A 26884-nucleotide genomic window follows, 5' to 3' on the forward strand; every position below is an offset into this window, starting at 1 on the left:
GTTCTGATGGGCAATGTGGTCCCTGGTGAGACGATTTGCTCTTTAGCCATGAAAAAGACAGAGAAGAGGGGCTCTTGGAAAAGAATAAGACTGAGAACAGTGGGGGGAAATGCTGTATAATATTCCTCTTCATGAAACCACTGAAAAAGGGAAAAGCCATAAACAAAGGTCCTTTCATTTGGGACAATGTCTATTGCTTCACTAGCTTAACTTACAAGTCTGGGTTATGCTAACAGAATAGTTTCCAAAAGCTGCCAAGAAATTGTACACTGGTTGACTTGAAGGGGTTATAGTGAACGTGAGCACCTTGAAACTGTGCCAAACACACATGTATTTCTAAACATTTAAAAATGAAAAGCATTCTTGCGCCCTTTCGCGGCGAACTCTGCTGTTGTTCTAATGAAGTATTTCAAGATGATTCAGGCACTTGAAAAACGTGTCAGGAGGTGCTAAGCCTATAGCTGTACATAGCTGATAGCTAAGGTTTTAGAGTTCACATCTATAAATTATAAACCCACACATGTGCCCGGGCACACACATGCACTCATTCCTGCTTCAACACATTCCTGTGATATGTTCAGATTTGTCATAGCTCCTCGATGAGGTCGGATGCATTTATACCGCAGAACAGAGCCATTCATCCAAAGTGGCCATTCTGTGTAGAGTGAGGGAGTGTGTCTATGACCCGTGAAGTGTTAGCACTGCATCGCATAGAGGTCAAAGTCTAGAAAGCGTTTTCCATCAGCATAGGAATAGTTAAATTATGGGGCTACGTACCATATTAAAGGGTATGGATGCTAAAAAGACGGGAGCAGGACATTATGTGCTGACACAGGAAGACCTCCAAGATACGCGGTGAACAAAGCAAGTCATCCAACAAAACACGTTGCAAGATCTCAACTCAGATTTGTCTTAGAGATGCTGGCTTCTCTCTCTCTCTCCCTCTCCTCTCTTACCGGCACAGGGTTGGCTTTCAGTGAATAGCTGTTGAATGAATGAATGACTGAATCCCATTTATTATTTGCTCCACAAATACGGATGCCCTGCATGTGTATACCTGCACCTCTCATAGGCAAAAAGCGGTAAAGTTGTTGACAAGATACAAATCAAATACTTGACGTGTGTTAACTCTCCGTAAGGACATTTTTTATAGCTTGTGCTCTTTCCGTGCCACGTGATCTTTCACAATGAAAACGTATTTGTGGATCATATAATTTCAAAAAAAGATAGTCTTACAAATGAAATTATGGGGGTGCCTGGGTGGCTCAGTCGGTTAAGCATCCAACTCTTGATTTTGGCTCAGGTCATGATCTCATGGTTCATGAGGTTAAGCCTCGCATCAGGCTCTATGCTGATAGTGCAGAGCCTGCTTAGGATTCTCTCTCTCTTCCCTCACCCACTCGTGCTCACTTGCTCTCTCTCAAAATAAATAAACTTCAAAAAAAATGAATTATGGGCCTCTTTACCATCAGCAAAGACTCACTGAATGAAAGTTTAAAAGGTATATTATATATATATATACATACACACACACATCTCCAAATAGTTTAACATTTGCAAAACTTTCAATTTTTTTTTTAATGTTTATTTATCTTTGAGAGAGAGAACGTGAGCAGGGGAGGGGCAGAGAGAGAGGAAGACACAGAATCCGAAGCAGGTTCCAGACCCTGAGCTGTCAGCACAGAGCCCGACGTGGGGCTTGAACTCACGAGCTGAGCCGTGAGATCACGACCTGAGCCAAAGTTGGATGCTTCACTGACTGAGCCACTCAGGTGACCCCGTTTGCCAAACTTAATATTGACTATGTATACAATGATGAAATATTTTCGAAGCAAGAAAAGTAGGTTTATACTTCACAACAATGTATAATTTTGGATTAAAGGGTCGCCTGGGTGGCTCAGTCGGCTAAGCATCCAGCTTCGGCTCAAGCCATGAACTCAAGTCATGATCTCACTGTTCGTGAGTTTGAGCCCCGCATCGTGCTCTCTGCTGTTAGCACAGACACCACTTCAGATCTTCTGTCCCACCACCCCCCCCTTCAAAAATAAACAAACATTAAAAAAAAAAAAACTTAAAAAAGAGGCTAAACCAAAATCTATTCCATCAGAAGACTGGCCCCCCTACAGAATGCTTGTGAGTGTGTGTGTGCGGGGGGTGTGTGTGTTGGGGTACATGATATACGTTTGCTGTGCTTTATTTCATTTTTCAGTGGTGGCCAGCTGAATTATGACGGAGTTGAATGAGATGGCTAAACTAATATACAATCGAATCGTTTAAGGCTCCTTAGAAGCAGGAGATAATGCAAAAATGAAGCTATCGCTTGAATATGGGCTGGACGAGGAACGAACTTTCTCAGTTTGACTCTATTCAGTCACGTAAGCAATGGCAAATTCATAGACTAGGTTATCTCCAAATACATTTGTTTCTGTATTTCCCTTCATTGGATTGGGACTCCCCAGCTGCATTGCTGTCTGTCACTGTAGATCTGGGTTAAACTGTTTCAAGTTTGTACTTGGGGGGACGAGGGGTTCCAGTGTAAATTCTGGACACGTGAAATAGAAAAACCTCATTGAATCGTTCTGCTAAGAGACGGAGGTGCACAATTATCTAAGGTAGATCGTCAGGCAGTCTTCAGTGCAAGCAGCAAATTGTAGATTGGGGGGTGGAGACCTCTTCCCTCTCCAAGCGCCCAGACGGCGGCTGTTAGTTTTGGGGTTAGTGACTTTGGACAGGGTGCAGTCCTGAGATCTCTGGGGCGAGCTCTTGGAAGGGTCTGCCCTCTCTCTTCCCCCATCTCATCCCCATAGGTCTCGATTTCTCTTCTCTTTGTTTTTCTTCATTCCCAAGTTCTTTTTCTCTGCTACCGGTCCCTCAAGCACTGGCTGGTCGTCAAACAAAACAGGCTGCTGATCTTGGCCGTGCTCACACTCCAGTTCCGTGCGTTGCAAGAGGTCACAAAAAGAATCAAAAGACGAGGTTCATTCACAGTCAAAAAGCTTTAATGGGTATAAGGTTTCTGTTTGAGGTGCTGATAAAGTTCTGAAACTAGATAGTGGTGATGGTTGCACAACTTTGTGACTGTGCTGAGTGCCACTGAATTGTACACGTTAACGATTAAATGGTAAAATTTACGTCATGTGCATTTTGCCACACACACACACACACACACACACACACACACACACACACACACACAAAGGCGGGGGGTGGGGGGAGGCCCTTCCTGAAGTGACGCTCACATTCTGAAGTTCGTTTTTTATTTCTTACGGTCTAAATTTTTCATTTCATTTGAAAATCAAGAGGACTTTCAGAAAGCACCAAAGACTCAAATGACCAGCAGACAGCCCCGCTATTTATGAGCGGGTCTGTGCCATCTGCTGTGTGATCCCCTCGGCTGGGTCTTGCTGTGGCTCACACGTTTCAGGAGGCTTTTCTGGGCTGGGTGGGGATAAGGAAGCTGTACCGGAAGGCGCGTCCAGGCAATTTTCTTTGGGCAAAGCGTTACGATATGATTAGCTACATATGTATGTATGTGCAAGATCTAAATAAATGACAGTATTTCAGTAAAGAGTCCTATTTGGGTGTCAAGATTGAGTCTCCATAAATAACTTCTGGCGATTTTGAATACAAAATGGGACTCTACCCACAGGTTATCTTACTTTTCTGAGGGTGAACCATGGTCGCACTGAACCAGCCGGACATCAACAAGCAGTCGCAGACTTGCGTAAAGTGTCAGTCTCCATTTCTTCACCACGTCAAGGCTGTGATCAAAGTCAGGGTTCCTCTTTCGTCTGGGGTTGGGCTTGCAGCTCTGAACTCCAGCAGTACCAATCAAGACGTTTTCCTTGCTGTTACCTCACTGTACTCTTTCCTTAATTCCACTCCTTTCTCCTCACCTTCTAAATGGAAGTCGATCCTTAGAAAAGGATCGAGTTTTGGCTCTGCAACATATTCAGAACGCCCCCTATGCTTATATTGTCGTCGGGGGACACGACTCAACCTTGAGAATTTGTTGGAAGATTCTGACTGGGGAAAGAAGCCACTGGTAAGGTCACTTGTGAAGCTCGGCCCTTCTTGGTCTGGGTACATGGACCCCTCCCTGCCCCTTACCTTAAAGACACATATTGGAGAGAAAGGACACCGAGAGCAGCTGCTCAGCCAATCACATCAGCGGACTGATGGGGCTCGGTGGGGGTGATAAATAGAGCAGTCAGCTCTCCCTCCCACGCACTCCCCAACGTGTTCCAGGAATCCTGTACACGCTTTCCTGCAATGTTTCTTCATGCATTACGCACCCTAAAGGTGGATTTCATAAGAAAAGACAATTACCACTCAGGTTTTGCAAAAGATAATTAACATTTCTGAATTTTATGTTCTGTAAGACATCAAGCGAAGCTGTGGATTCTGAGGGTGACAGTCCCATTATCACCCCTAGGTATTAACACCCTCACTCACTTCTCTCCTCTACCTTCCTCAAGCTCTTTCCTAGCTCTATGAAAACCACTTTGTATTTCAGCCATCATTCGGTTCCCCCTGAAGTCCGAGGGCAGCTGGTCACGTTGACGTGAATATGCACTTTACAGGTGAAGAGGTTTCGTATCAGGGATCTAGTGGTGACAGGAAAGATGTCCCTTTCAGGTCATTCGATACATAGTCCTAGTAACCAAGATCCAACTTAGGAAGCAGTATTAATCAGTGGGTCAGAGTGATTCTCTCCTACCCCAGCCTCAGGCTACTTAAGAGCGAATCTATTCTTTCTCAGCTCTTGGTTGTTTCCAATCTTAAAATAGTCTCATCTTAAACTTAAAATAGCTCTAATCTTAAAATAGTCTGAACCGTTTTGCTGCCATAGAAATGTAATTTACGCAATAGGTCGCTGACGGTTTCTCGGTTTAGGGAAGGCTTTACCAAAAACGTCTCAGGGTGGCACTGTTTTCTGCTCTCTTAAATATTTTCGGAGGAAAGTTTGTTACTTTTTCCAGCATCTTAATGACTTTTTCAGAAATCCCACTTTTCTCTGCACAATCAGGTTTGCGCTTGTATCGATGCAAAACGAAGCTAGACAGGCCTTCTTCTGGATCCGCTTCGCACCCTCATCTGGTGTCCTTACGGTGCCATCCGCCCCGTGCCAACAGCCCCACCTACATGCTTGCTCAGCTCTGTCACAGCTCTGAACATTTTTAGGACCTCGGTGGAGAACCTGGGAAGAGTGTGAGGTAGAAAGGTGACTTTCTGATCATTTTGGAGGAACTGCCGGGCCCTTTGGAGGAACTGCCGGGCTGGAGCAGTGTTGAGGAGGAGGTCATATGTCCTCCAAGGTGACTTCAGACCATTGCCCCAAGGCTGGGTGCAAACCCTTTCAATTTTCAACCCAATGGAAATGGATGTTTCTTAGATGAGCTTTGCTGCCTGTATACTCCTGAGAATCAAACCATACTCGAAACAGCCAGTGGCCAGTAGAATCCATCCCTAACTTGCCATCGGTCCTTCCGTGTTATATTGGTCTTTCCTGTCCGGTCCTGGACATTCTACTCATGTTAGCTGATCAATTCTCTCTTCACCTGTCTTTTCAGGGTAAATATGTCTCAGACTGCCTTTCTCTTCAACACTCTTCAGGAGAGACAGAGACGGAGCGGGGGAGGGGCAGAGAGAGAGGGAGACACAGAATCCGCAGCAGGCTCCGGGCTCTGAGCCATCAGCCCAGAGCCCGACGCGGGGCTAGAACTCACAAACCGCGAGATCATGACCCGAGCGGAAGTCGGACGCTCAACCGACTGAGCCGCCCAGGCGCCCCTTGAGATTTTATTTCTAAGTAATCTCTATATCCAACGTGGGCTCGAACCCACAACCCTGAGATCAAGGGTCGCATGCTCCACCGATCAGGCCAGGCGCCCCGTGGGCATGCCTGCTTTTAAAAAAAAAAAAAGTTTTAAATATTTTTTATATGGTTTACATTTTTAACATTTAAGAAATAAACTACAGTCTTTGGGGAGCTTAAGCTTTAAGGGTTAGAAAGCAGAAAATGTTGTTTGACGAATATGACGTTAATGTCCAAGGAGTCACTAAAACTGTGACTTGGGAGTGATACGCAGGCACAGTCAGCCCCACACGCCCGGTGCTCGGAGTGTGGGCCCCAGAGTCAATGTCTGGTCCCAGCCTCTGCCCACCAGGCACCAGCTCTGTGATCTGGAGGCAGCTATTTCTCCTCTCTGTGCGTCTGTGTCCTCGTTCCATCCTTTGGAAAACAGGCGTCGTAATTTAGCAAGACTCCTAAGATTGTTATGAAGGGGAAACTAATCGACCTTAGTGACGCGCTCAGAACAGTCACAGGCACCCAGTCAGCGCTCGTGAAGTTAAACTACATCTGCCAAATGCATCTCCTAACGGTACCTACCTCTGATGACAGTTGTGAAAAGTGAATGAGGTCTTTGTCAAGGTCACACAGTGCCTTGGTTCCTGGTTGAGTGCTCAAGGCATTTTTATTTAATGAAGAAGACCTGTTAAGCTATTCTGTGTTCAGAACTTTTAAAAACGGGCACACATAAAACTAGAGAATAACCCTTCTGTGACACGAACTGCAAATAAACCAGACATGGAAGGAAAGGAAGAGTCCCGACGTACTAGAATGAGAAAGAAGGATCTCCAGTGGAGGCAGCCTCTGTGGTTCCCAGGAGGGGAAATAAAGACCCTCCAGGAGCGGTGGGAGTCCAGGGTGACTTGGGGTCCCAGAGGCCCTGGAGGGCCGGCAGCTGGGCTGGCCTGGAGGGCCGCTCCATGGGTAGTGGGCGTGTGGTTTGCAAGGTGCCTGCTTGCTTCTCCCCGGGGTTGCCCTGGCGGAGGCTGCCTCGCGTCCCCCGTGCACACGCTTTCCGGGGCCTGTGTGCTTATCATCCCTCTTTTCCTGCAGATGCCCTGTGGCCCAAGAAAGTCCTACTCAGCTTTCGTCAGGCTTTCTCGAAACTGCATTTCTTCTCTCGGATGGCTGTGCCCCACTGAAGGGTTTCCTGAAAGGAAATGAGGAGGGAGGAGAAAAGTTCTCCCCTTACGGTCTTTCAGCAGGCATTTTATGGCCACTCGTCCTGAGCACAAGCTCTCACGTGTGCCCTGCTTCCTCTCTCATATTTTCTTTGGACTCGGGTGCGTTGCCTTTAACAGATGACAATGATGATGGGCCAGATCCTATCAATGACCCAAGGCCACCGAAATCCTCTCGGTATATAAATGTTTTTTGAGTCGCCACGTGTCGCAAGTCTTTAAAGGACGTGCAATTTATTTTCTGGCTCTTTAAACTTGAAATAATCAGCTTAACTGATTTCAAGCCATTATCTATTTATATTTGATTATATATTTTCTATTTGTAAATGTTGAATTTATAATTATATATTTCATTACATATATTTAATTGTATATTTTAGTTTTTTTTAATGTTTGTTTTTGAGAGAGAGATAGAGACAGAATGTGAGCAGGGGAAAGGCAGAGAGAGGAGGAGACACAGAATCCGAAGCAGGCTCCAGGCTCTGAGCTGTCAGCACAGAGCCCGACGCGGGGCTCGAACCACGAACCGTGAGATCGGGACCTGAGCTGAAGTTGGACACTTAACCAATTGAGCCACCCAGGTGCCCCTTAATTATATATTTTATATTTGTAAATATACATTTATAATTATATATTTCATTATACATTTAAGTATTATTTAGGCTTTAAAATTTACTCTCAGTATAGCTTTCCAAAGGCTTAGAATCCCAAGCAGGCTCCACACTGTCAGGGCAGAGCCTGATGTGGAGCTCGAACCCACGAACTACGAGATCATGACCTGAGCTGAAATCAAGAGTTGGATGCTTAACCAACTGAGCCGCCCAGGTGCCCCAGTTCAACTCTAATTCTTTAACCCACATTCAAAGTATGAAAACTCAACGTCAGCCAAATTTACGTCTTTCAAAGAAACACCCAACATCTTAGATTAGTATTTTGTAAAATGTATTTGGTGATCAAGTTAGTTGGGGGAATACTTTAAAGAAGTTTGCCTGGTTTCTTTAAAACAGGACTTCTTGAGGTCTTTGATATACTAACGTGGACTCTGAATCGCTAAAGGGAGACTATTCCAGGCACTGTTTCCCAACACAAACGTATGTGTTTATTCATGTGTTCATTCATCCTTTTGTTTTGGTAGAATGCCTCAAGGGATTCGTTTTCTGTGAAACAACCTATCTTAATAGTGTGTCATTTTGGGCAAATCATTTTACCTCGCTGGGTCTAAATGTTCTATTCTACAAATGGAACTAGAGATACCCCAACGGTCCCTTTAGCTTTAAAAATCCCAAGATAGAGTCTCCCCAACCACCCGGAAGTCCAGACATCTGTGCTACCAGGTGAACCTCGCTAAGGACAGAATAAAACTTTCTGAAAAACGTTCATCCGTTCCTTCGCTCATGAAACATTGATCGGTTGCCAAGCACTATGCCAGCTTGGAGGACAAAAAGAGAAGACACAAATAAGAGGAAGGTTGCACTGTCTGCCCTCAGGATGAATGTGATATGATGGCAAACATGGAGTGAGAGAGCAGACCCAAAGTAAGAGAGCGGTGGGAATAGGCACAGTTAATCCACAGATGGACTGATGATCACAGAACAACTCAGTAAGAGCGAAGAGAAGCAGTCACGAATAATAAAGACGCCGGGAGGACCTGCCCCCTCTGTGCAGGCGATGAGTAAGGCTTTCTGGAGAAAGAACACCTGACTTGGGTCTTAAGGGACAGGGAGGCGTTCGATGAAGGCAAGGCACTCCAGGCAGCGGGGACACAAGAACAAAAGCAGAGGGCGTCGAAGCAGCACAAGGAGTCCCGGGATCTACAAGAGCTTGGAGACGGCTAGAAGTTAAGGTTCAACAGGGGAGGGTGAGCTTGAAGTAGCGAGGGCCAGTTGTTGAGGGCTTCCTCTGTCAGACGCTTGAACTTGGGATAGGGAGCCCGTGAAGACTTGGAAAGAGGGAAGTGCCAGGTTCACAGCCGCCTCTTATCCAGCTGTGTAGAAAACAGATGCAAAGAGAGAAAAAACAGGCAGAGAGACCAGTCAGGAGATGTTCTCTGAACCCAGAAAACGACAAGAGGACAGCGGAGGGAAGGGAGGACTTGAGGCATATGTCCTATTTACGTGCATAACCTGGACAGCCTGGTGACAGACCAGAGAAGGACGGAGGGGAGGTCACCCGCTTCTGGTGCGGACGACGAAGCAGACGACATAGTACGAGAGGAGGCGCTGCTCATGGAGAAAAATGATGGGACGTGGTGAGTTTGGGACTGGCCTAGAGGAAGGCCTTTCTAAGATACCTTAACGTTGGAGATGGTCTACCACAACCCCTTTGTGAGCATCAAGCTCAAACGGAGATTCTGTTTTGAGCGGAGGACTCATATTTAAGGACCATTCCGTATTGCTAGTCATTTGATTTCGGTTGTTGGGCTGTTGTAAATAAATGGCAGTTTTGGGGCGCCTCGGTGGCTCAGTCGGTTAAGCGTCCGACTTCAGCTCAGGTCACGATCTCGCGGTCCATGAGTTTGAGCCCCACGTCGGGCTCTGGGCTGACGGCTCAGAGCCTGGAGCCTGCTTCCGATTCTGTGTCTCCCTCTCTCTCTGCCCCTCCCCCGTTCATGCTCTGTCCCTCTCTGTCTTAAAAGTAAATAAACGTTAAAAAAAATTTAAAAAAATTAATAAATGGCAGTTTTACTTTTAATATAAGTGGAATTATTAAGTAAAATTATAAATGAGTTCCTTTTAATCTTATTTAACCACAAAATTATCAGGCAGGCAACAGGCAGTGTTGATACTTACTGATTTAAGTCTGGTGGTTTTCGGTATATTTTTTATTGAAAGAAAATTAAGACGTGACCATTAACTTAGATTTTTTTTTTTAAACCAGTATTCTATCATTTAAAATAGTCTTCTTTTTTACGAAGTCATTAAAATTGATATAGGTGAATTAAAAAGCTTCTAGGGGTGCCTGGATGGCTTAGTCAGCTGAGCGTCGACTTTGGCTCAGGTCATGATCTCACGGTTCACGGGTTCGAGCCTCGTATCCGGCTCTGTGCTGACAGCTCAGCCTGGAGCCTGCCTCAGATTCTGTCTCCTGCTCTGCCCCTCCCTGGCTCACACGCTGTCTCTCTCTCTCTCTCTCTCTTTCAAAAATAAATAAAAACTAAAAAAAAAAAAAAAAAAGCTTACAAAACTACCCCGAACTTCATATACACCAGCTGTTCAAAGTTCTGCCATACCTCAAGCCAAGGAACCAACTCCTCACTTTCTCTGTTAAGCTGAACTGACGCGTTTTCTAAGGGGCTCTTACCATTTCTTTATGAATGTACCATTTAAAGCAGATTCTGTATGGATCCTTCTACAGGGTTAGGAATATGGTGTGCAAAAGAACGAACTCTAATAATATTCCTCATTAGACGTTAATATAAACAATGGGGCGCCTGGGTGGCTCCGTCGGCTGGGCGTCCGACTTCGGCTCAGGTCACGATCTCGCGGTCCGTGGGTTCGAGCCCCGCGTCGGGCTCTGGGCTGACGGCTCGGAGCCTGGAGCCTGCTTCCGATTCTCTGTCTCCCTCTCTCTCTGCCCCTCCCCCGCCCACGCGGTCTCTCAAAAATAAACATTAAAAAACAAAGAAGAAGAAGTTAATAGAAGCATAAGTGTTTCCCAATGTACAGAACAGAGCGGAGAGGAACGTTAAAGGAAGAAGAGAATGATGAGAAAGAGGGAATTCGAGGAAAACGATCTCTTACCGGGTGCCTGCTGTATCTGGTGGTTGTTTTTAAACCAGGTTATCTGAGGCTCTGGGACGCCGGTAACAAGACAGCGGAACGTGCTGGAGCTGCTGATGGCCACTGTGCGATCACTGAGGCTTGTCAGGAGGCGTGGTGCTTCCTGATCTAGTGAATAAAGAAAGGGGGTTGTTACTACTCATTAGCTGTATTCCTTGTTACAAATGCACATCAATACTTCACATACAGAGAGAAGCAGCAAATCTCAACCGTCAGGTTTCCCTCACATTTTGTTCCCTAAGTTCTCCTTCTACCGTTAAACTACTGCATCGTCTTTCTTGAATTGCTACAATCAATGGAAATTTGTTAGAACGCAGAGCGAGATCAAGAACGGAGCCCTATATTTTTGGGTTTCAGGATCAAGGTGTTTTGTTTTGTTTTGTTTTTCGCCTGGCCAACCGGTTTTCCTTTTGTGAGAGAAGCTTTTCAAAATCCTGAGGATTTTGCCTACTGTTTGAGGAGCTTAAAAAGGAAAAAGGCGATTTTGGATACAGGCTCGTAACCAATCTTTCCAGAAATCCTAGTATTCTCGTGATGAGCTAATGTAATTTTGTCTGTAGTTTTTTTGATGTGTTTGTGAGGCCACGTCCGTGTTGCTCAGCTATCCGTAACCTAAATTGTAAGGTGGCAGACCCAACAGGAGAATTGCGTGGACTTTGGAAGCTTTATTGATTATTTCCTTCCTTCACCCCTTCCCCAGTGCAAGCAACCGAAGGATTAATTCAAGAGGCAGAGGCAAAGGTTTGTGGTTTTTGCACTATATAATAGTACAAGTATTGTATTTTATATTATTTTCTCTTAAAACATACAAATATGATACAATACAATTTATTTTAATAAAATGCCGACCGATATAGTACAACAACAGGAATTTAATACATTAGGATACAATACATTACAACATTAAAATCCCACATTGGAACAGCAGCACCCCGAGGCCCCAGTGAGTACAGCGTCTCTATGTAACAAAGTAGTCAGTCCCGCTGATGTGTATACATTCTAGTTAGGCGAGTGCTGCATGGGTAGCTCAAGCTTCCAAGGTGAAAAGGACGAAGACAAGTCCTAACCCTCCCGAATCCTCCTCCTCTCCCCCCGCCCCCCTGCCCGTGTTGCAACTCCTGGAACAGAAATCAAGAGTTTTGGCGTGACTTACGCATTCTGCGCCACTGTCTTCAATTAGAGGGAGCTTTCTCTGACCATTTTGCATTTCCCCATCTTATTGTACTAACACTGTGAAAGCAGCCTGGGAGTAATCACAGTGCTCTAAGAAGTGACACACTGCAGTGGCCCTGATTCCCCCGTCCCTGCAGGGTTCTGCCCGGTCCCACAACCTTTCTCTTTTTGTTCCTGCAGGGAAACTCTCAGGATGAGCATTCGTTGAAGCAATTTAGAAATCTCAGGTGAAAAAGCAGATTATCACGTAACTCAAACAGCACGTTGACCCGGCAGGGTTACTAATCTGGCGGGAGGAACAGTGTTCTCATTAAATTTTGATTTCCACGCTTCTCGCTGGTCTTTCCTCACTTTACACAACATGGGATCTGAAGGCTAAAAAGAGGGTTGAGAGGAGAGCCCTGACATAGAAACTCTTCAAGCGTAGAGTGGAATGAATGATTGCCATGGCCCTTTCCCCTTCTGTCGGCGTATCTTTCCTAATCTCTCCTGCACCCGCCCCCCACCCACCCCCCAGGCGGAGGCATTTCAACATTTCTGTGTTGGCATTCTGGGCCACCTGTCACGTGGTGTTTCCTAAAAGAAAATGCAGTCAGATGGCAACATCTTCAAGTCTGATCACTTGTACGTGCTTGATTGTTACAGTTTCGACATTTTTTTTTTTTTTTTTACACAGCAAAGACTCTACACAGATTGGTGAAACAAGACAAGGTAACGAAGAACGGGGCCATATTACTATTTGGTCTAGTTCAGGTGGCAAGCCAAATTTGACAGATCTCGTTTAAAACTCAGACACACCTCACTGAGTTACACCTTTAATAGCTTCCCCTACCATATTTACAATTTCCCATGCACTAAATAGGATAAAGCAATCTGTCATCGCCCGTAGGCCTTATTATCAAAAAGGAAGTCTGGATACAAGGCCTCCAACACCCAAATTATCACCGTAGCTACAAACTATAGCATCACCAACGCAGACAGGATTTGGCTTCCCTGACAGGTGTACTGGAAACAATGCCATGAGAGTTCCCAAAGGCCCCACCTGCCCTGGACAAACTTTAGGCAAGAGAGAGGTGGCAAAGGTACACTGAGCCCCTGTTCTTAAGCCTCAGTGGCTGGACGGAATGGGTAGCTGCTTTCCACAACTTAACAAAGGGAAGCTGATCCCTGCCAACTGAGAAAATCAGAATTAACGGAGTATTTCTGCTGGTTATCGAGAGCCAAAGATCACTCCCCGCTGGTTCTTCACTGCTATGGCCCCAGAGATCTGCCAGGTTTCATAAAGACACCGTTTTCTCTTCTCCACTTGGAATGGGGACTAAGGAACCAGCCTCACGTCCTCTAGTCCAACTCAATCATTCTCCACATTAGGCTCTTTTTTCTTTCCCTTTCCCCCATTCTCCTCCTCCCCTTCCTCCACACCCAGAAGAGTGACGAATACGAAACACAACCCACCCAGTTGGTCTTTCTTTCCGAAACTCTCTGGAAGGACGAATTCCACAGTGAACAACGAATTACTCGATGGAATTCTTAAGATCATCTCCTGCCAATACTAACACCCTTCCCCTCCCCGCAAAGATCGCGACTGCAATTTCAAGGGGAAGGAAACGATCGATTCTGCACGTCTAATTTGGCATCTTTTCCGGAAGTGATAGCCCTCAGCCATTTTACTTGCATTTTCAGCTTTAGTCCCAATCGAGTCCCCACGATCTGTGGCACTGAGGCATTGTTTCCCGAAGGAACACGCTGACTTATAATGAACAAAGACGCCAGGCGAAAAGAGCCATAGGTAAAATTTCAAGATACAATTCATTATTCTTTCCTCTGGGCTGACAACTTCCAGGTTCCTAATTGTTTTCAGAGCATTTGGGGCTCCATGAAACGGGCATTCTGGGGAAATGCTATTGTCTACTCCTTCACACTTGACAAAAGCAATTCCCACGTGAAAGACAAGTTTAGCCCGTGGGACAGGGTCTGTTACCTAAAGGAGGAAACGGTCTGGTGAGTTCCCAAGCCTGAAACGTTGTCATAATGTCACCTTCTATTGAGCTGCCCGGCCACTGTGTTCTCAGCCCCGGCTATTTTGGTCCCTGGAGGTTGTTTTCCAATAGTCCATGCAAGTCACATATCATGATCGATCATTGATGAGAACAACAGAACAATGCATATTAAATTGGTGAAAAAGTCACTTTCCCCTCAAATGCAAGCCTACAAGAGATTAGAATCTCTCCTGATTTAAACACGGCTCCCTGAATTCTGTTCCTGTGATTTTGCCATTTCTTAATCCCCCCAAAAATCCTATCACCATCTGCATACAGGGAAAGTGGACTTTGTTTGACGGGCGCATTTAGAAGAATGCATTCAACCTTCGGTCACGATAGCCTTGATTTCCTTGATAAACGGATCGTGGTTTGTCTCTGAATGCCATCACTGAGAGAGAAGGGAGTTCTTTAAAAGAATAACCAGGGGACAAATACACGTAAAATGAAGGCAGGACCCACTTTTTGTCAGAGGCGGTCAGTGGCTGCATGGTCCACTCAGAGGCCCCGTGCTGACCAGTGGCCTGGTTACCCGGATTACGAACCGGCTGGACTCCGGTGGGCATTCTTAATTCATACTGTGATAAAGCTTTAATACCTCTGAACTACACCAACATCTTGCACTCCTGGGGCCCATTTTAGAACTCCAGTTTAAGATTAATGTGCTTAATGTAAAAATAATAATAATAATAATAATAATAATAATAAAAAGCATTTTCAAATAAATAAGCATTATAACTTGCTATCCAGGTGCCATTTACAAATCAAGAGCGGAGAAAATAGTACAAAAGAAAACCGGGCGGAGGTCCGACAGAGTCTCAAGTTCAACTGTACTCGTTCTGAGCTGGAAGATTAACTTATTCACGTCCATCTTTGGCAGAAACCAGCGCACGTGTTTAAATTATTCAGTTTGCGTAGCTTCGACACTTAAAAATACAAAGAGGCTGCCACCAGAGTGGGAGGAAAGGATCAGTCCCAGGTTGTTGTTTATCAGGCAGGAGAAGACAGCAAAGACTGACAAAAAAAAAAAACCAAAAAACCAAAAAACAGAGAATGCGCCGCAGGGATCCTCCAAATCCAAATGCCCACCAAGTCGGCCCCAGAGAGCGGAGTGGGGAGCCCCGGGCTGGGAGCCCGAGTGGGGAGCCCCGGGCTGGGACCTTGGGAGCTCAACATCACTATCATCTCCAAACTCATTTTGGGAGGAGCATCTCCTCTGAGCCGGAAAGTTAGCAACAGTGACAATAAATCAAGATGATATGAGACAACTGTTACTTTTTAATGAGTCCTTTAATGTTTTACATTATTTTGTGTGGTACAATCATTCCTTGTGCTTTTAAATTTGGAGATCCGAGAGAAAACAGCCTTTTTGCTGCAGTGCTCACCTCTAATTGTAACTTCTTTCTTCTGGAGGATTTCTTCCCCTGTGTATATGTTCCTGGCTCTGCAGGCATACGTGCCTGAATCTTCCAGGGAAGCATTCTTGACGGTGAGATCGAGAGTAACAGAGTATTCTTTAGTGATGGCCATTTTTTGCTTGCTGATACTGTGATGCATTGTGCGGTTTTTAACTGTCCGCAGCAAAAGCCAAGTAATGTCTGTGTATAAGAACTTGTTAACTGTGCAAGACAGTTTCAGGTCCTCTCCTTCCGTCGGCATTTTTTCCAAGTTAACGTGAAATCCGTTGGGCACGTCTGTAAAACAAGAACAAAGAGCTTCAGTTCGTAGAAAACTCAAGGCGTCTCATCCGGAGACAGTCACAGATCTTAACAACTGTTCCTACACGAATTCTCTCAGCGTCAGCCTTAAAAGGATGAGTATGTGTCTCTTCCTTTCTGGGGAACTGATCCAACATAGGTAAGAGCCACCTAAGGGCAGCCCATCAGAAGCGAGGCAGGAAATGCAAAGCAGGCTGTTTCGGGTGGGACATTTTCCTTGTTTGGGGCAACAGAGTGGAATCTGTTTTACAACTTGAAATGATGACCACGTTTCCCATTTCTTTAGTCTGCACAGGACTCCTCCTGGCGACTGGGCGAAATGGGCAAGTCGTAAAAGAGCCATTTGTACTAAAAACCAAGGATGGGGGGGACTTGCGTGGCTCAGTAGGTTAAATGTCCGTCTGTAGCTCAGATCATGGTCTCATGGTTCACGAGTTCGAGTCCCGCTATTTGCACAGAGCCTGCTTCTCATCTTCTGTCTCCCTCTCTCTGCCCCTCCCCTGCGCACCATCTCTCTCAAAAAATAAATATTTAAAAGCATTCCTCTCTCTCATGGTTTCTCCTCGTGCCTCTGTTTCTTTTTTAACAACAACAAAAAAACCAAAAAAACAAAAAACAAAAACCCCAAAAAAACCCCAAGGGTAGTTTAATGGTCAAACTTCTCCACAATAAGTGAGGAAGTCCCAGGTACGTGGTAGGAGACTTGAGCCATGCTGGTCAACACCACTTTAAGCCTAGACTTTTCCAGTAAAAACACCAACTGGCCTCCCCGGTTTCCTACAACTGGATGGATAGCATCCATCCTGCTGGTGTGCCATCTACCTTGCCTGCCCTTGGCTGGCACAGTGGGCAGAGAAGAGCCACGGCACATGCTCAGGTACCCTTTCAGGGGGACGGTCCTACTTGGACGTACGAGAACAAAATGCGGTCAACTAATCTGGAAGAGCCGCCTGATGCTCCGATGGGGGAGGGGGAGAGTCATGTCTAAAAATCAAGTTTACTCTCAAAAACGTAGGGAACACCTTCTGAAAGCTACCGTGCCATCAGAAGCCATTTCTCTCCTGTCAATCCCCAGCTAACCATCTCTGTCTCCAGCAACACCTCAGGAGCACGCCTCCTCTGCTTTCTTAACCTTGACCTTCACTCAGCTTTTTGCGCTCAAGCTCCCTGGTCTCATTCGGGAGCATTTCCCCCGGAGGATTAAAAAAAAAAAAAAAAGAAAGAAAGAAATCATTGGTCACTGGCCCCGAACTGACCTGCTCTCAAAACCCTCCCATTGCTTGTCACTTGGTGGCATGTCTGCATTTGAGCAAAGAATTTGGGCCAACATTTTACAAAGTACTTTGAAGATGAAAAGCATTATGTTCTGCTATTATTATTATTATCCGTTGCACACAAAGCTATAAAGAAACCTTTAAACCTTAGGGGGACAATAGTCCAAAATTAGATATCATATCAACTCTTTCCTAAATCGGACTTTGCTTGTTTTTCTGATTTTTCTGGGCTTTGACTTTATTATAAAGTGTCACGTCTGAAGAAATGCCAAAGTATTCATTTGAAACCTGGGAGCAGCGGGTAACAGTGGCTTATGAAGCTGTCAGTGGCTGGAGAGGAGACCAGCAAAGGTTTTCCTGCTTTTAAAATGAAAAGCTAAGAATGGGTCAGAAGCTGCCGAAGCAGCTAACAGTCGTTTTCAGCATAACAATAAGGTGTCAGAAATAGCCCCTCCAACTCAGCATCTTTTTACGTTGGGGACATTTTCCAAGCCTGAGGAGTAAAACGTCAGCCATCAGCTTCTTCACAGATACCAGCCTTCGTGTGCACACGGGCCACAGTCGAATCATTTCTTCAAAGACCCCGGGCTTGCCATTTATGAGGTCCCGTCCTGGCGGTTAGAACCCAAGCGAGCCCAAGTAACACCATTGAGATCATGCAGAGTTTCTATTTACTTTAGTGATTTGAAACTTCCTGTGGAAATAGCTCACAGGTTTCCTGATGGAAGATTTTGTTTATCTTTGCCAAGCACCACGAGGAATCTCAAAATAAAATGCATTTAGTGACACTGGGAAACCAGGGAGATAAGGCAGTGCTGTTCCTGCCTGCACTGAACAGGAACAATTACTGGGGGTTGCCCAGTAATTGCTAACACACCCAGCCGTAGTCCCGCGGAGTGCCAGCAAATGGCAAAAACACACACACACGGAGGCAAAGAAAAGAACCAGCTGGGTTTTGAGGTCTGCTTCTCACACCGTTAGCGAAGTCACTTTAGTTCATGTCACCAGACAGCCTCTTAGAAACGACTCTTTCTCAGGCTACCTCCTTTGGCATTCTCTTCTGATCCATAGAAGACGATAAGTAAAACGTCCTAACACTAGTTAACGAATCCAGAGGGATTTTTTCCTCTCAATTCCTGTGGATTTTTTTTTAATTTTTTTTTTTAGATGGAGTACAAAAACAGACCCAGGAAAGAACTGCCTTCTAACGAAGCGAAAGCAGGCGACCTTCCCACACTTGCGTATCCGTTGCAGATTTCGGCACAATCCTCGTCGGCCCCAACTAATGCGTATCACATCCATGGCATCTTATGAGACGTCATGGAGAAGAATCAATCCTTGCTCGGAAGAGATATCTGATTTAGGGGTAGGTGCAAGAGTAATCTATTTACACAGGTGTGTATTAGGGGATGGACATTTTGACTCAGTTGGATCAAACATGTGAATTAAGCTCACGAAACAGACAAGCATAGAAATGCACAGGTTGAGAGGTACAGCTTGTCAGGTCCTAATAAAGAAGGCTTTCCTTCTGCTGAAGAACAGAAATAACATTCCCCAAGAAGTGAGTGGTTACTAGAAAGTTGCTTGTTTGTTTGTTTCAAGTAGCTACTACGGGCAAGTGAATGGCAAAGTTTAGAGCAGAAGGGGTGGGGAATTCTAAAGGCCAAGGCCAACTTGCTTTCATTAGTTTGGAAGGCAACTGTGTTAAAGTGTTGCTCTATTTTAACGAACGGGCAACACGACCGAAATGAGGACCAGTAAGGATCCAAATCCAGATCTTTTGATTTAGAACAGGTGAATTTTAGACAGATCTTTTAAACCAGTGCTTCCACTAGGTTAAGTATAAACACCAAGCCAATATGCATTCATCTTTCAGAAAATAGACATGGAAGGGGCAACATTCCTGAGTATTTAGCTCTATCTCTAGTTGAGAATAAATCTCATGACAAGGATTTAAGAAAGAAAAGAGTCATAATTAAAAAAAAACAATGAATATAAGCAAATTATAATGACCAAAACTAGAACTTTTCAGGACTAGCAGAAAATAATTCAGAGCAATTCTATTCAGTTGAAGATGAAAGCTCTTGAATTTCTAGAGGAAAACACTGTAAGCCTCAAGTACGTATGTTTGAGTTGGATTCTCATCGCCCCTTTCTGAGGACAAGCCTGGAGATCTAGAAAGGATTTCAGCCATCCCATGGTTAAAAACTGTATAATGTGGAAGGAGTAGGAGGGAATCTCTGTCTGCGTTCAACAGACATGCTGACCACAGACAGACACACAACGATGCAAAGTTCGGTAGGATGGGCTAGATATTGGTTGTTGCAGTTGAGGCTGGTCATCAAATTAATCGTTTCGGGGGACTCCGAACAACAAGGAAACGAACACAACATTCCCCTCCACTCTTGGTAACTCCTCTTCTGGTACAGCCTTCAGATCCAGGCAAGAGGGGTCCCTGCCCCGGGCCTTTACTTGGTTCTATGCTGGCTGTCCTTCCCGCCACCCCCGCCCCAATATAAAGAGTCTGTGGGGTCAGGAAAGCATGCCACCCCAAGCCTGTGCCACCCCCCGTTCCATGTCTTTTTTTTTGGGGGGGGGGGTCCTGGGGATCCCAGAATTCCCTGTAAAGATGGCCTCAAGTCTGCTTCCAGACTGAAAAAGTCCTCCTGAGGTCAGACTGCTCATGAGTGCGCACACTTCTAGGTCCCAGGGAAGACTGTTAGGGGTGTGGACAGTACTTGGATGACCATACACGTGGGTGCACGAGTGGGGCAGAGCCAGGAATAGAAAGAGAAGACGGGGGTCAGTTCCTTCTGCACCTTCAGGCACTGTCACATCCCGCTGTGGACCTGTGAGTAGTCCCCGAATTCAGCATCTGCGTCTCACATTTCGGGCCATCGTGGAGAGGTCTGTTTGCCCATGAGAAGCTGAACCATAGCATGGTATCCGGTCTGGGCTCTGAGAACGTCAGGGCAAGGCTAGCCTCTTCTTTCTACCTGGTCAGATTTCATGCCCTCCTTCCCCCGGACCACCTCAGCCCTTCCTTCTCAGAGGCTCAGAGCACCACTGGACCACACGGTACCCACTGGCCACGTGTGGCTACCGAGCCCTTCGAATGGGGCGAGTGTGACGGCCAAGAACTGAATTTTATTCCGTTTTATCTCAATTACTTTAAATTTTAAACACTGAAGCCGAACAAGGTTTTGAAAATATCGATCGCATGTCAAGATGATGATATTTTGGATACACTGGCTTACATAAAATTCATCTTACTTTTTATTCTTCAAAAATGTAGTTTTACTGGAAAATTCTAAATTACGTGTGTGGCTTGTAATCTCTATCGGACAGCATTGGCTTAGCATCGGTAAATGCACCTGCCACCTTGCTGCTACACATGCCTCTTGATATGAGGATGTGACATTTCTTTTTCGTGTTAAAACTGTCTTCCTATAAAGACGGGGCTTCACGGAGAGCCGTTCAAGTGCTCAGGGCAGCGCTGAACTGTTCTATTCAATGGGGAGTGCCCACTAAACTTGTATAAACTTGTTGAACGTTCAGCACAGGATTGCTCAATCTTTTATACGTTAAATCATACGTACGGTGACTAGGGATTTGCATAGGAATTTGTTTCCAATCAAACATAAAGGACAGTACAAACCTTTGTTCCTAAGTGGTCCAAATCATCCAACACTGATAAGAGAACCAATATTGTGTGCAATGGCTATCTGAATCCTTCTCTAAATAAAGGAATTTTCCAACTTGGAGTAGATACAAACACGATTTCCCTTATACTTCTCAGCTGTAAGGGGACAGGGGCTGACCCGGTCTAGGAGTGGCTCTGCTGTGTCCCTCTTCACCTCTCCAAACCCCATTTCCTCACCTGGAAAGTGTGGGGGCTATCAGGCTGAATAGCCTCTCAAGTCTCTTCCGGCTCTCACATTCTGTGAGAATCTACCTCAGGAGATCTCCCACGACACAGCTTCTCTGAGGATTGGCTAACTTGCCGGAAGGCTCCCTGTGATCTGACATCCCATATGTCTCATGCAATCAGACCTACCTATTTCTTTCTAGAGAACTCTAGGCAACTGCTGCAGCCTGCCCCATGCAGCGCGAAGTTTCCAGAAAGCTGGCAAACTGCCCGGGTTTCCTCAGAAAATTGGGGGAGTGTGGAGCCAGGCAATTGTTTTTATACTTTGAGCTACTTACTTCCTTCCTGTACCCATGGAGGGACATAGGGAGTGCCATTTGTGTCCCTTGGACATTTTAAGATTTGCAGAGACCATCACATTTAAGGCTGAAAATCAGTAAATGCTACCAAAAAAACAGCACATGAGTTACCGTCAACAAACTCAGTTTCAGAGTTCTATAGGAGAGCCTCATTCCTCAAAAGCAGAAATGACTGACGTTGTGAGACAATTAGCTTTTTAATTAAAAAAAAAAAAAAAACACGTCATCAAAGGTTTGGCTTCCTTGATTATTACCAAACAACCGCTATGTACCAGACCCCGTGCCAGGTGCGGAAAAGAGTTTAAAAACGAGTACGACAAAATCCTAACCTCACGACCCAATCTGGGAGGAAGATGCACACAGACGGCTCTACAAGGGAACTCAGAGAAGTAACTTGTTAGATCCAGTGACGCCAAATTCTATTCCTGAGAGCAAGGATGAAGGTACTCAACGTTTAACCAACAATTCTATGGAATTTCTTAAAAACAAAAATCCTTCCAGCTCTAAGTGCACCAAGAAGCAAATTGAAAGGACATCAAGGTCACCAGGCTATCTTTGTGAGTAGAGGGTATATCGCTTACCTGTGATATAAAAGTTTATGTTTCTTTCCACAGTCCCTACTTTATTAGAAGCCACGCAACTGTAGATTCCAGAAATCCTAGCGTCCGCCACAACCAAGGTACTCGCCGTCTGTGAAAGAAAAGGAAACTTTAGCGAGAGCAAAGAACCATTTGAACATCCCGAAGATTCTTCTGAGGGCTGCAATGATTCAGCTCTTCCATTCATTCAGCAAGGGTACGATTGCACGCACGGTGGTTTACCAGAAGGCTCTCCCTCCGCCGAGCCCCAGCAAGAATGGAAAAATAACAGGAAAGCAGATCCTCAGGAGACCGGGGGCTATGACATCCGACTCGTATGAGGGTTTCAGGCTTATTTATCTCGTGCTGCTGGCGTAACAATTATAGACCTAAAGCCGAGATGCGGGACGGCACGTCCTACTCTGTGAGGTGGTCACTTCCACGTCAATGAGAGGAACAGGTGAGGCCGAGGCCTTCCCTTTTGTTCGGATGACCTGAGATTATGGATGCGTTTGGTAACAGGAGGTCTCTTTGCTGTTTGCTTCTGTAATGGGCATGTCCAGCGGGCAGGGACAGTGGAGAAAGGCTGGCTGAACCCTTTCTTGTAGGCAAAGAATGTAGCCTCATAGCCCCGAAGGTGCTGGGGGAGAGGCTGGAAAGTTCACTGAGGTTGTCAGTGTGTGTGTGTGTGTGTGTGTGTGCGTGCACACACAAATTACTCAACTTCTTCGCCTGCCAATTCCCAGTCTAGGAAATGAAGACCAAAGTTGTGAATACGACAGTATCGTTTCACTAGATTTTAGTGCTATTTGACTAATGAGCCCTGCAAGAGACACTGGGGTGAGTGTAAAGGCACGATCTAAGCTGTGATGTCTCGAAGAGTAGTGCGACACACATTTACACAGCTTTAAGACCCGCTCTGCTGTCTTTTAAAGATCGATTAAAAAAGAATAAAGATAAAAATCAGTAATACGCAACAGATGGTTGGTTTTAAAATTTAACCCAGCCTGGCAAAAAATACATACTTATACATTAAAAAAAAAATGAAAAAAGCTAGTTAAGTTTTTTATATTTAAAAGGACAAAAAAAAAAAAGAATTTATCCCATTATTTCTAGATTGTTGCAGCTCTTGCTCTAGAACACAAATCACTGGTCAGAGGCTTTGAAATTACAGAGGCTGCCTGTAGTGATGCCTCTGGATGAGAGGGGTGTCCTCGCCGAAGCGTTAATTAGACCCAGTGATTCACAGGCTAAAGTAATATATAGACTAAAATGTGACAGTGGGCATGCTAAGACAATGAACACAAACTCTACAAAGGGTCCTAACATTTTTCTGAGTTGCTAAGTAAGGGGCTAGTCACTTCACTTCTGTTCTCCTATCCCAGCCAATAAATGGACATGTTTCTGTCTTTTATCTACAGATCAAGACGACCGAAAACTACACTCCTAGTTTTTTTGTTTGTTTTGGTCAGCAAATTTTCTGTACTTTTCACTATGGTAGAGTGTATATTACGTGTTGTTTCCTCTTCTGTTTGTTGGATCTGTTTAATTACATCTGCTCATATATCCTGTATGTTGTTGACATTATTGGCAACGAAAACATCTGCAATTTGTGGCAATTCTCATTCAACTTCGCCCTCACTGATTGGGTGTTCATCAAGGCACTGAGCAGATGTTGTAGGGGAAACAGAGAAGAACGTGACACAATCCCTATTCTTAATCTTGAAGAGTCCTTGAAGGCCTACTTTAAGGTGATAGAGACGAAATTCCCTACTTGATGGCCAAATATGTGTTATTCTCTCTTCTGCAGAGAAAACACTCCCATGCAGGCAAATAACCAGTAGAGAAGACCCTGAAGGAGCTCAGGGGTCTTTTTCTCTATGTCAATTATTTTTTTTCTCTATGTTAATTATTAATCGATATAAGAGGTGGCAAGTAAGAGGAAAGAGCTCTCCAGAATATTTCTTTTGAATTATCGCACCCCCCACTTAAAAGCCATGGAAGAAAATGGAAGTACTTCGAAGAGAAGCTTGCAGGCAGCAACGTGAAAAGAAGTGTTAGCTTGTGGCCGCTGGGACAATGCAGACCGTCAAGTCAGACTCTGACTTCTTTATTTGGTCTCTGGAAACTTGGGCCCAGACACAGCCAGTTCAGACCCAAGGGACACCAATGAAGGTCCCCCCCCCCCCCCCGCTCAAGCACTGCTTTTCTTATGACGTTAGCTCTCAAGTGTTTATCCTCGCGGGGCTCGGCACAATCCTATCTACGTTCTTTGATTTGTTGCTCAATAAATAAGTGAGGAACTCATTTCTGTCTGTACCGAGAATGCTGATATTAGGGACAGTGATCACCTGAATCTGAAAGTTCTATCTGCGTTTCTATTAAAATTATTTTGATTTCACTGAACTCAAAGCAAATGAGCAAGGGAAAGTCAATTCAGACGTGCACATCTGCCATAGTTAAGACTTGGGCAGGCAATCTGGCGATAATTCCAATGAACAGATGGATAGCTCAGAACCCCTGTATAATCAGAGAATAAAATCGAGATACCTAGGAATGAAAGGAATACAGGTCACACGATGAGCCACAGAGATACAAATGCATCCGAGTCTCTCTTATTTTGCTTGAATGAGCCCTCCCCAAACCAACACCTTAGCCATAGGCAAGTCTGCTCCAGAACTCACCTCTCCCAAGTGTCTATTAAAATCGAATGAGAAAATGACATTGATGGGGGTTTACATTATTTGTTTCTGGGTACATTTATGTAGCCCTCTAGCTGTGTGCCAATGTGTGAGGTATTATCTCATTTACTCCTCCCTATAGCCCCGTGAGGTGGGTATATCACCCTTGATCTCTACATGAAACTGCTTCTCGCCTTAAAACTCTTTAGATGGAAAAGCACAGATCTATTGGTAGTGTTCTGTCTACTCTTCGGATTGAATTTTTCTTGAAGAATACATCCTTAAACTGGCAGAGATGGGTCACATAAGCTGAAATCTTCCTAGGGACAGAAATACTCGGTTCTTTCTTATTATTTGACACAAGCTGCAAGCTGTTTTTCAACTGATACACTATTATAAGGTTTGAAAACAGGACGGATGAATGAAAAAGTTATAAAGAAGGAAATTTAAAGAGAAGATGAAATTCATACCCTATGATCAACTTTATTAAAAATTATCTGATTCTAGGGCACTTCTTTTTCCAGATAATGTATTTTTAAATTACAAACGGAAACGTGTTTTCATGAAAAACAAAAGATGTTTGGTAACGGAAGTAGAAACTTTATAGGGTCAGAAAAAGCTCAAGTGTGAATTGTAGGTGGGTGCGGTTTTTCTGGGCAGAAGACAACTTCTCCTAGGGCGTTAAGTCGAAACGCAGGAGTCTTCTGAGTGAAAGGGACAAATCCTTTCCCCGGTGCCTGTAACCAAATACTATTGTTTCAAAGGGGGAAAAACATGAAAATAGCCTAACAGTTGGAACACCAAATATTAACTTAATACTTGAAAAGGGCAAGTGCCAAGAATTTGAGTTGTTACATGTGGAATCTACAGCTTGAGGGTGCCTTTAACTTGCCCTGCCAGGACCCCAAGGATTTAGACAGTAGAAAAAGACCCTTAACGTCATTCTCCGGGTTCCTTTACACGACCCAAGAATGCTGATGAAATGTGTTGTCAGGTACTGTAAAGTGGGAAGTTATTCATACCCTTTCCTTCCTTCCCTCTCCCCAAGCATTAGTAACTCCCTACTACAATGCGGTTTGAACCTCATGGAAGAGAATGGATGGGATGATGTGTAATTCTGCCTAGTTTCCAGAACTCATTTTAAAAGGTCTAAATATGGAACGGTGATTTTAATCTCGGGATGTTTCTAATATCGTTTCCTTTTAAGTGTGTCAGGGGGACATAAGAGTAGATATATAAAGGCCATGGAAGCATCTAAAATTAACCTCGGGTGGCACGTTCGAGCCAAGTGATGGGAAAATAGAACAGGAGGATTCAAAAAAAAAAAAAAAAGAAGCCTGGAGGAATGTGGGAAATGAGACCCGAACTGCAATTCTGTGATTAGGTTTCATGCCTCTTTCGTGGATCGGTCCCATACGGCACACTTCTCAAGGTAACCTCCAAACTAGCAAACTACCTCGGCGGAAATGTCGCCAGAACGGTAAAACTGTCGCAACTCTCCCGCCTCACGGAGTTAACGCCGTAATATGTATTTCCTGACTGTGTTTTCTAACCCAGGGTCCCTTCGACTTCCTACTCCATAGCTGCAACCCCAACAGTCTGGCAACCCCATTAAACAATACTAAAACTCCTCACTTGTTATCAGCAACTCCAATTGATGACTCATTTTTCACAGATCTAGGCCAAAACTTGCCAATAAGGAAACTAAATTTGATTGTCCTCTGCACCCTTCTAGGAGTTAAACAAAAAAAAAAAAAAAAAAAAAAAAAAAGGGGAAAAAAAGGAAACGCCTGGAATCTTACGGATGCTCCAGTGAGCCCTCCATCCTCTTGATCTGTCAGGGGGAGGGGTGTCGCTGGGCAGGCTCGTTATGTGACTGTAGGTAAAAGGGTCATTTATAGTCTAAGCTGGGACTTTGCTATGCTTGCTAAACATGGACAGAAAAGCAGTCTTGTGGACACAAGTGCCCACTGGGTCTGGAGGTCTATATTTAAAACCTTTGCAGGGGCGCCTGGGTGGCTCAGTGGGTTGAGCATCCGACTTCGGCTCAGGTCATGATCTTGGGGTTCGTGGGTTCGAGCCCCACGTCGGGCTCTGTGCAGACAGCTTGGAGCCTGGAGCCTGCTTCGGATTCTGTGTCTCTCTCTCTCTCTCTCTCTCTCTCTCTCTGTCCCTCCCCAGCTTGCACTCTGTCTCTCCCTCTCTCAAAAATAAATACACATTAAAAAAAATTAAAAACAAAACCTTTGCAGAAGTACAAAATTACGAAACGATAAAGTTGTCTCAAGCCACATGACAGACAATCAGGGAAGTTCTTCTCTCCCTCCGGGTTTGGGCCTTCACTCGCCCTGTGCTTTCCAGGTATCCTGCATGGAGTCCG

At 44.9% G+C, this 26884-nt stretch overlaps 1 protein-coding gene across 2 annotated transcripts in view; it reads right to left on the reverse strand.

Annotated features, from left to right (window-relative positions):
* Positions 1-26884, reverse strand: part of FLT1 (fms related receptor tyrosine kinase 1) — a 171589-nt gene that overhangs the window by 58862 nt on the left and 85843 nt on the right. The window contains exons 12-15 of one of the 2 annotated variants that reach the window (XM_042988930.1): positions 21827-21935; positions 15412-15720; positions 10776-10922; positions 5166-5200 (exon numbers count right to left, since the gene is read on the reverse strand). In XM_042988930.1, the coding sequence (XP_042844864.1) occupies positions 5181-5200; positions 10776-10922; positions 15412-15720; positions 21827-21935 (585 nt within the window). In that variant the 3' untranslated portion in view covers positions 5166-5180. Of the gene's footprint in view, positions 1-5165; positions 5201-10775; positions 10923-15411; positions 15721-21826; positions 21936-26884 lie in introns of those variants that run through there. The other variant, XM_042988867.1, reaches the window with a different exon arrangement.

The sequence above is a fragment of the Panthera tigris genome, chromosome A1 (assembly GCF_018350195.1).
Source record: "Panthera tigris isolate Pti1 chromosome A1, P.tigris_Pti1_mat1.1, whole genome shotgun sequence".
Classification (NCBI taxonomy): domain Eukaryota; kingdom Metazoa; phylum Chordata; class Mammalia; order Carnivora; family Felidae; genus Panthera; species Panthera tigris.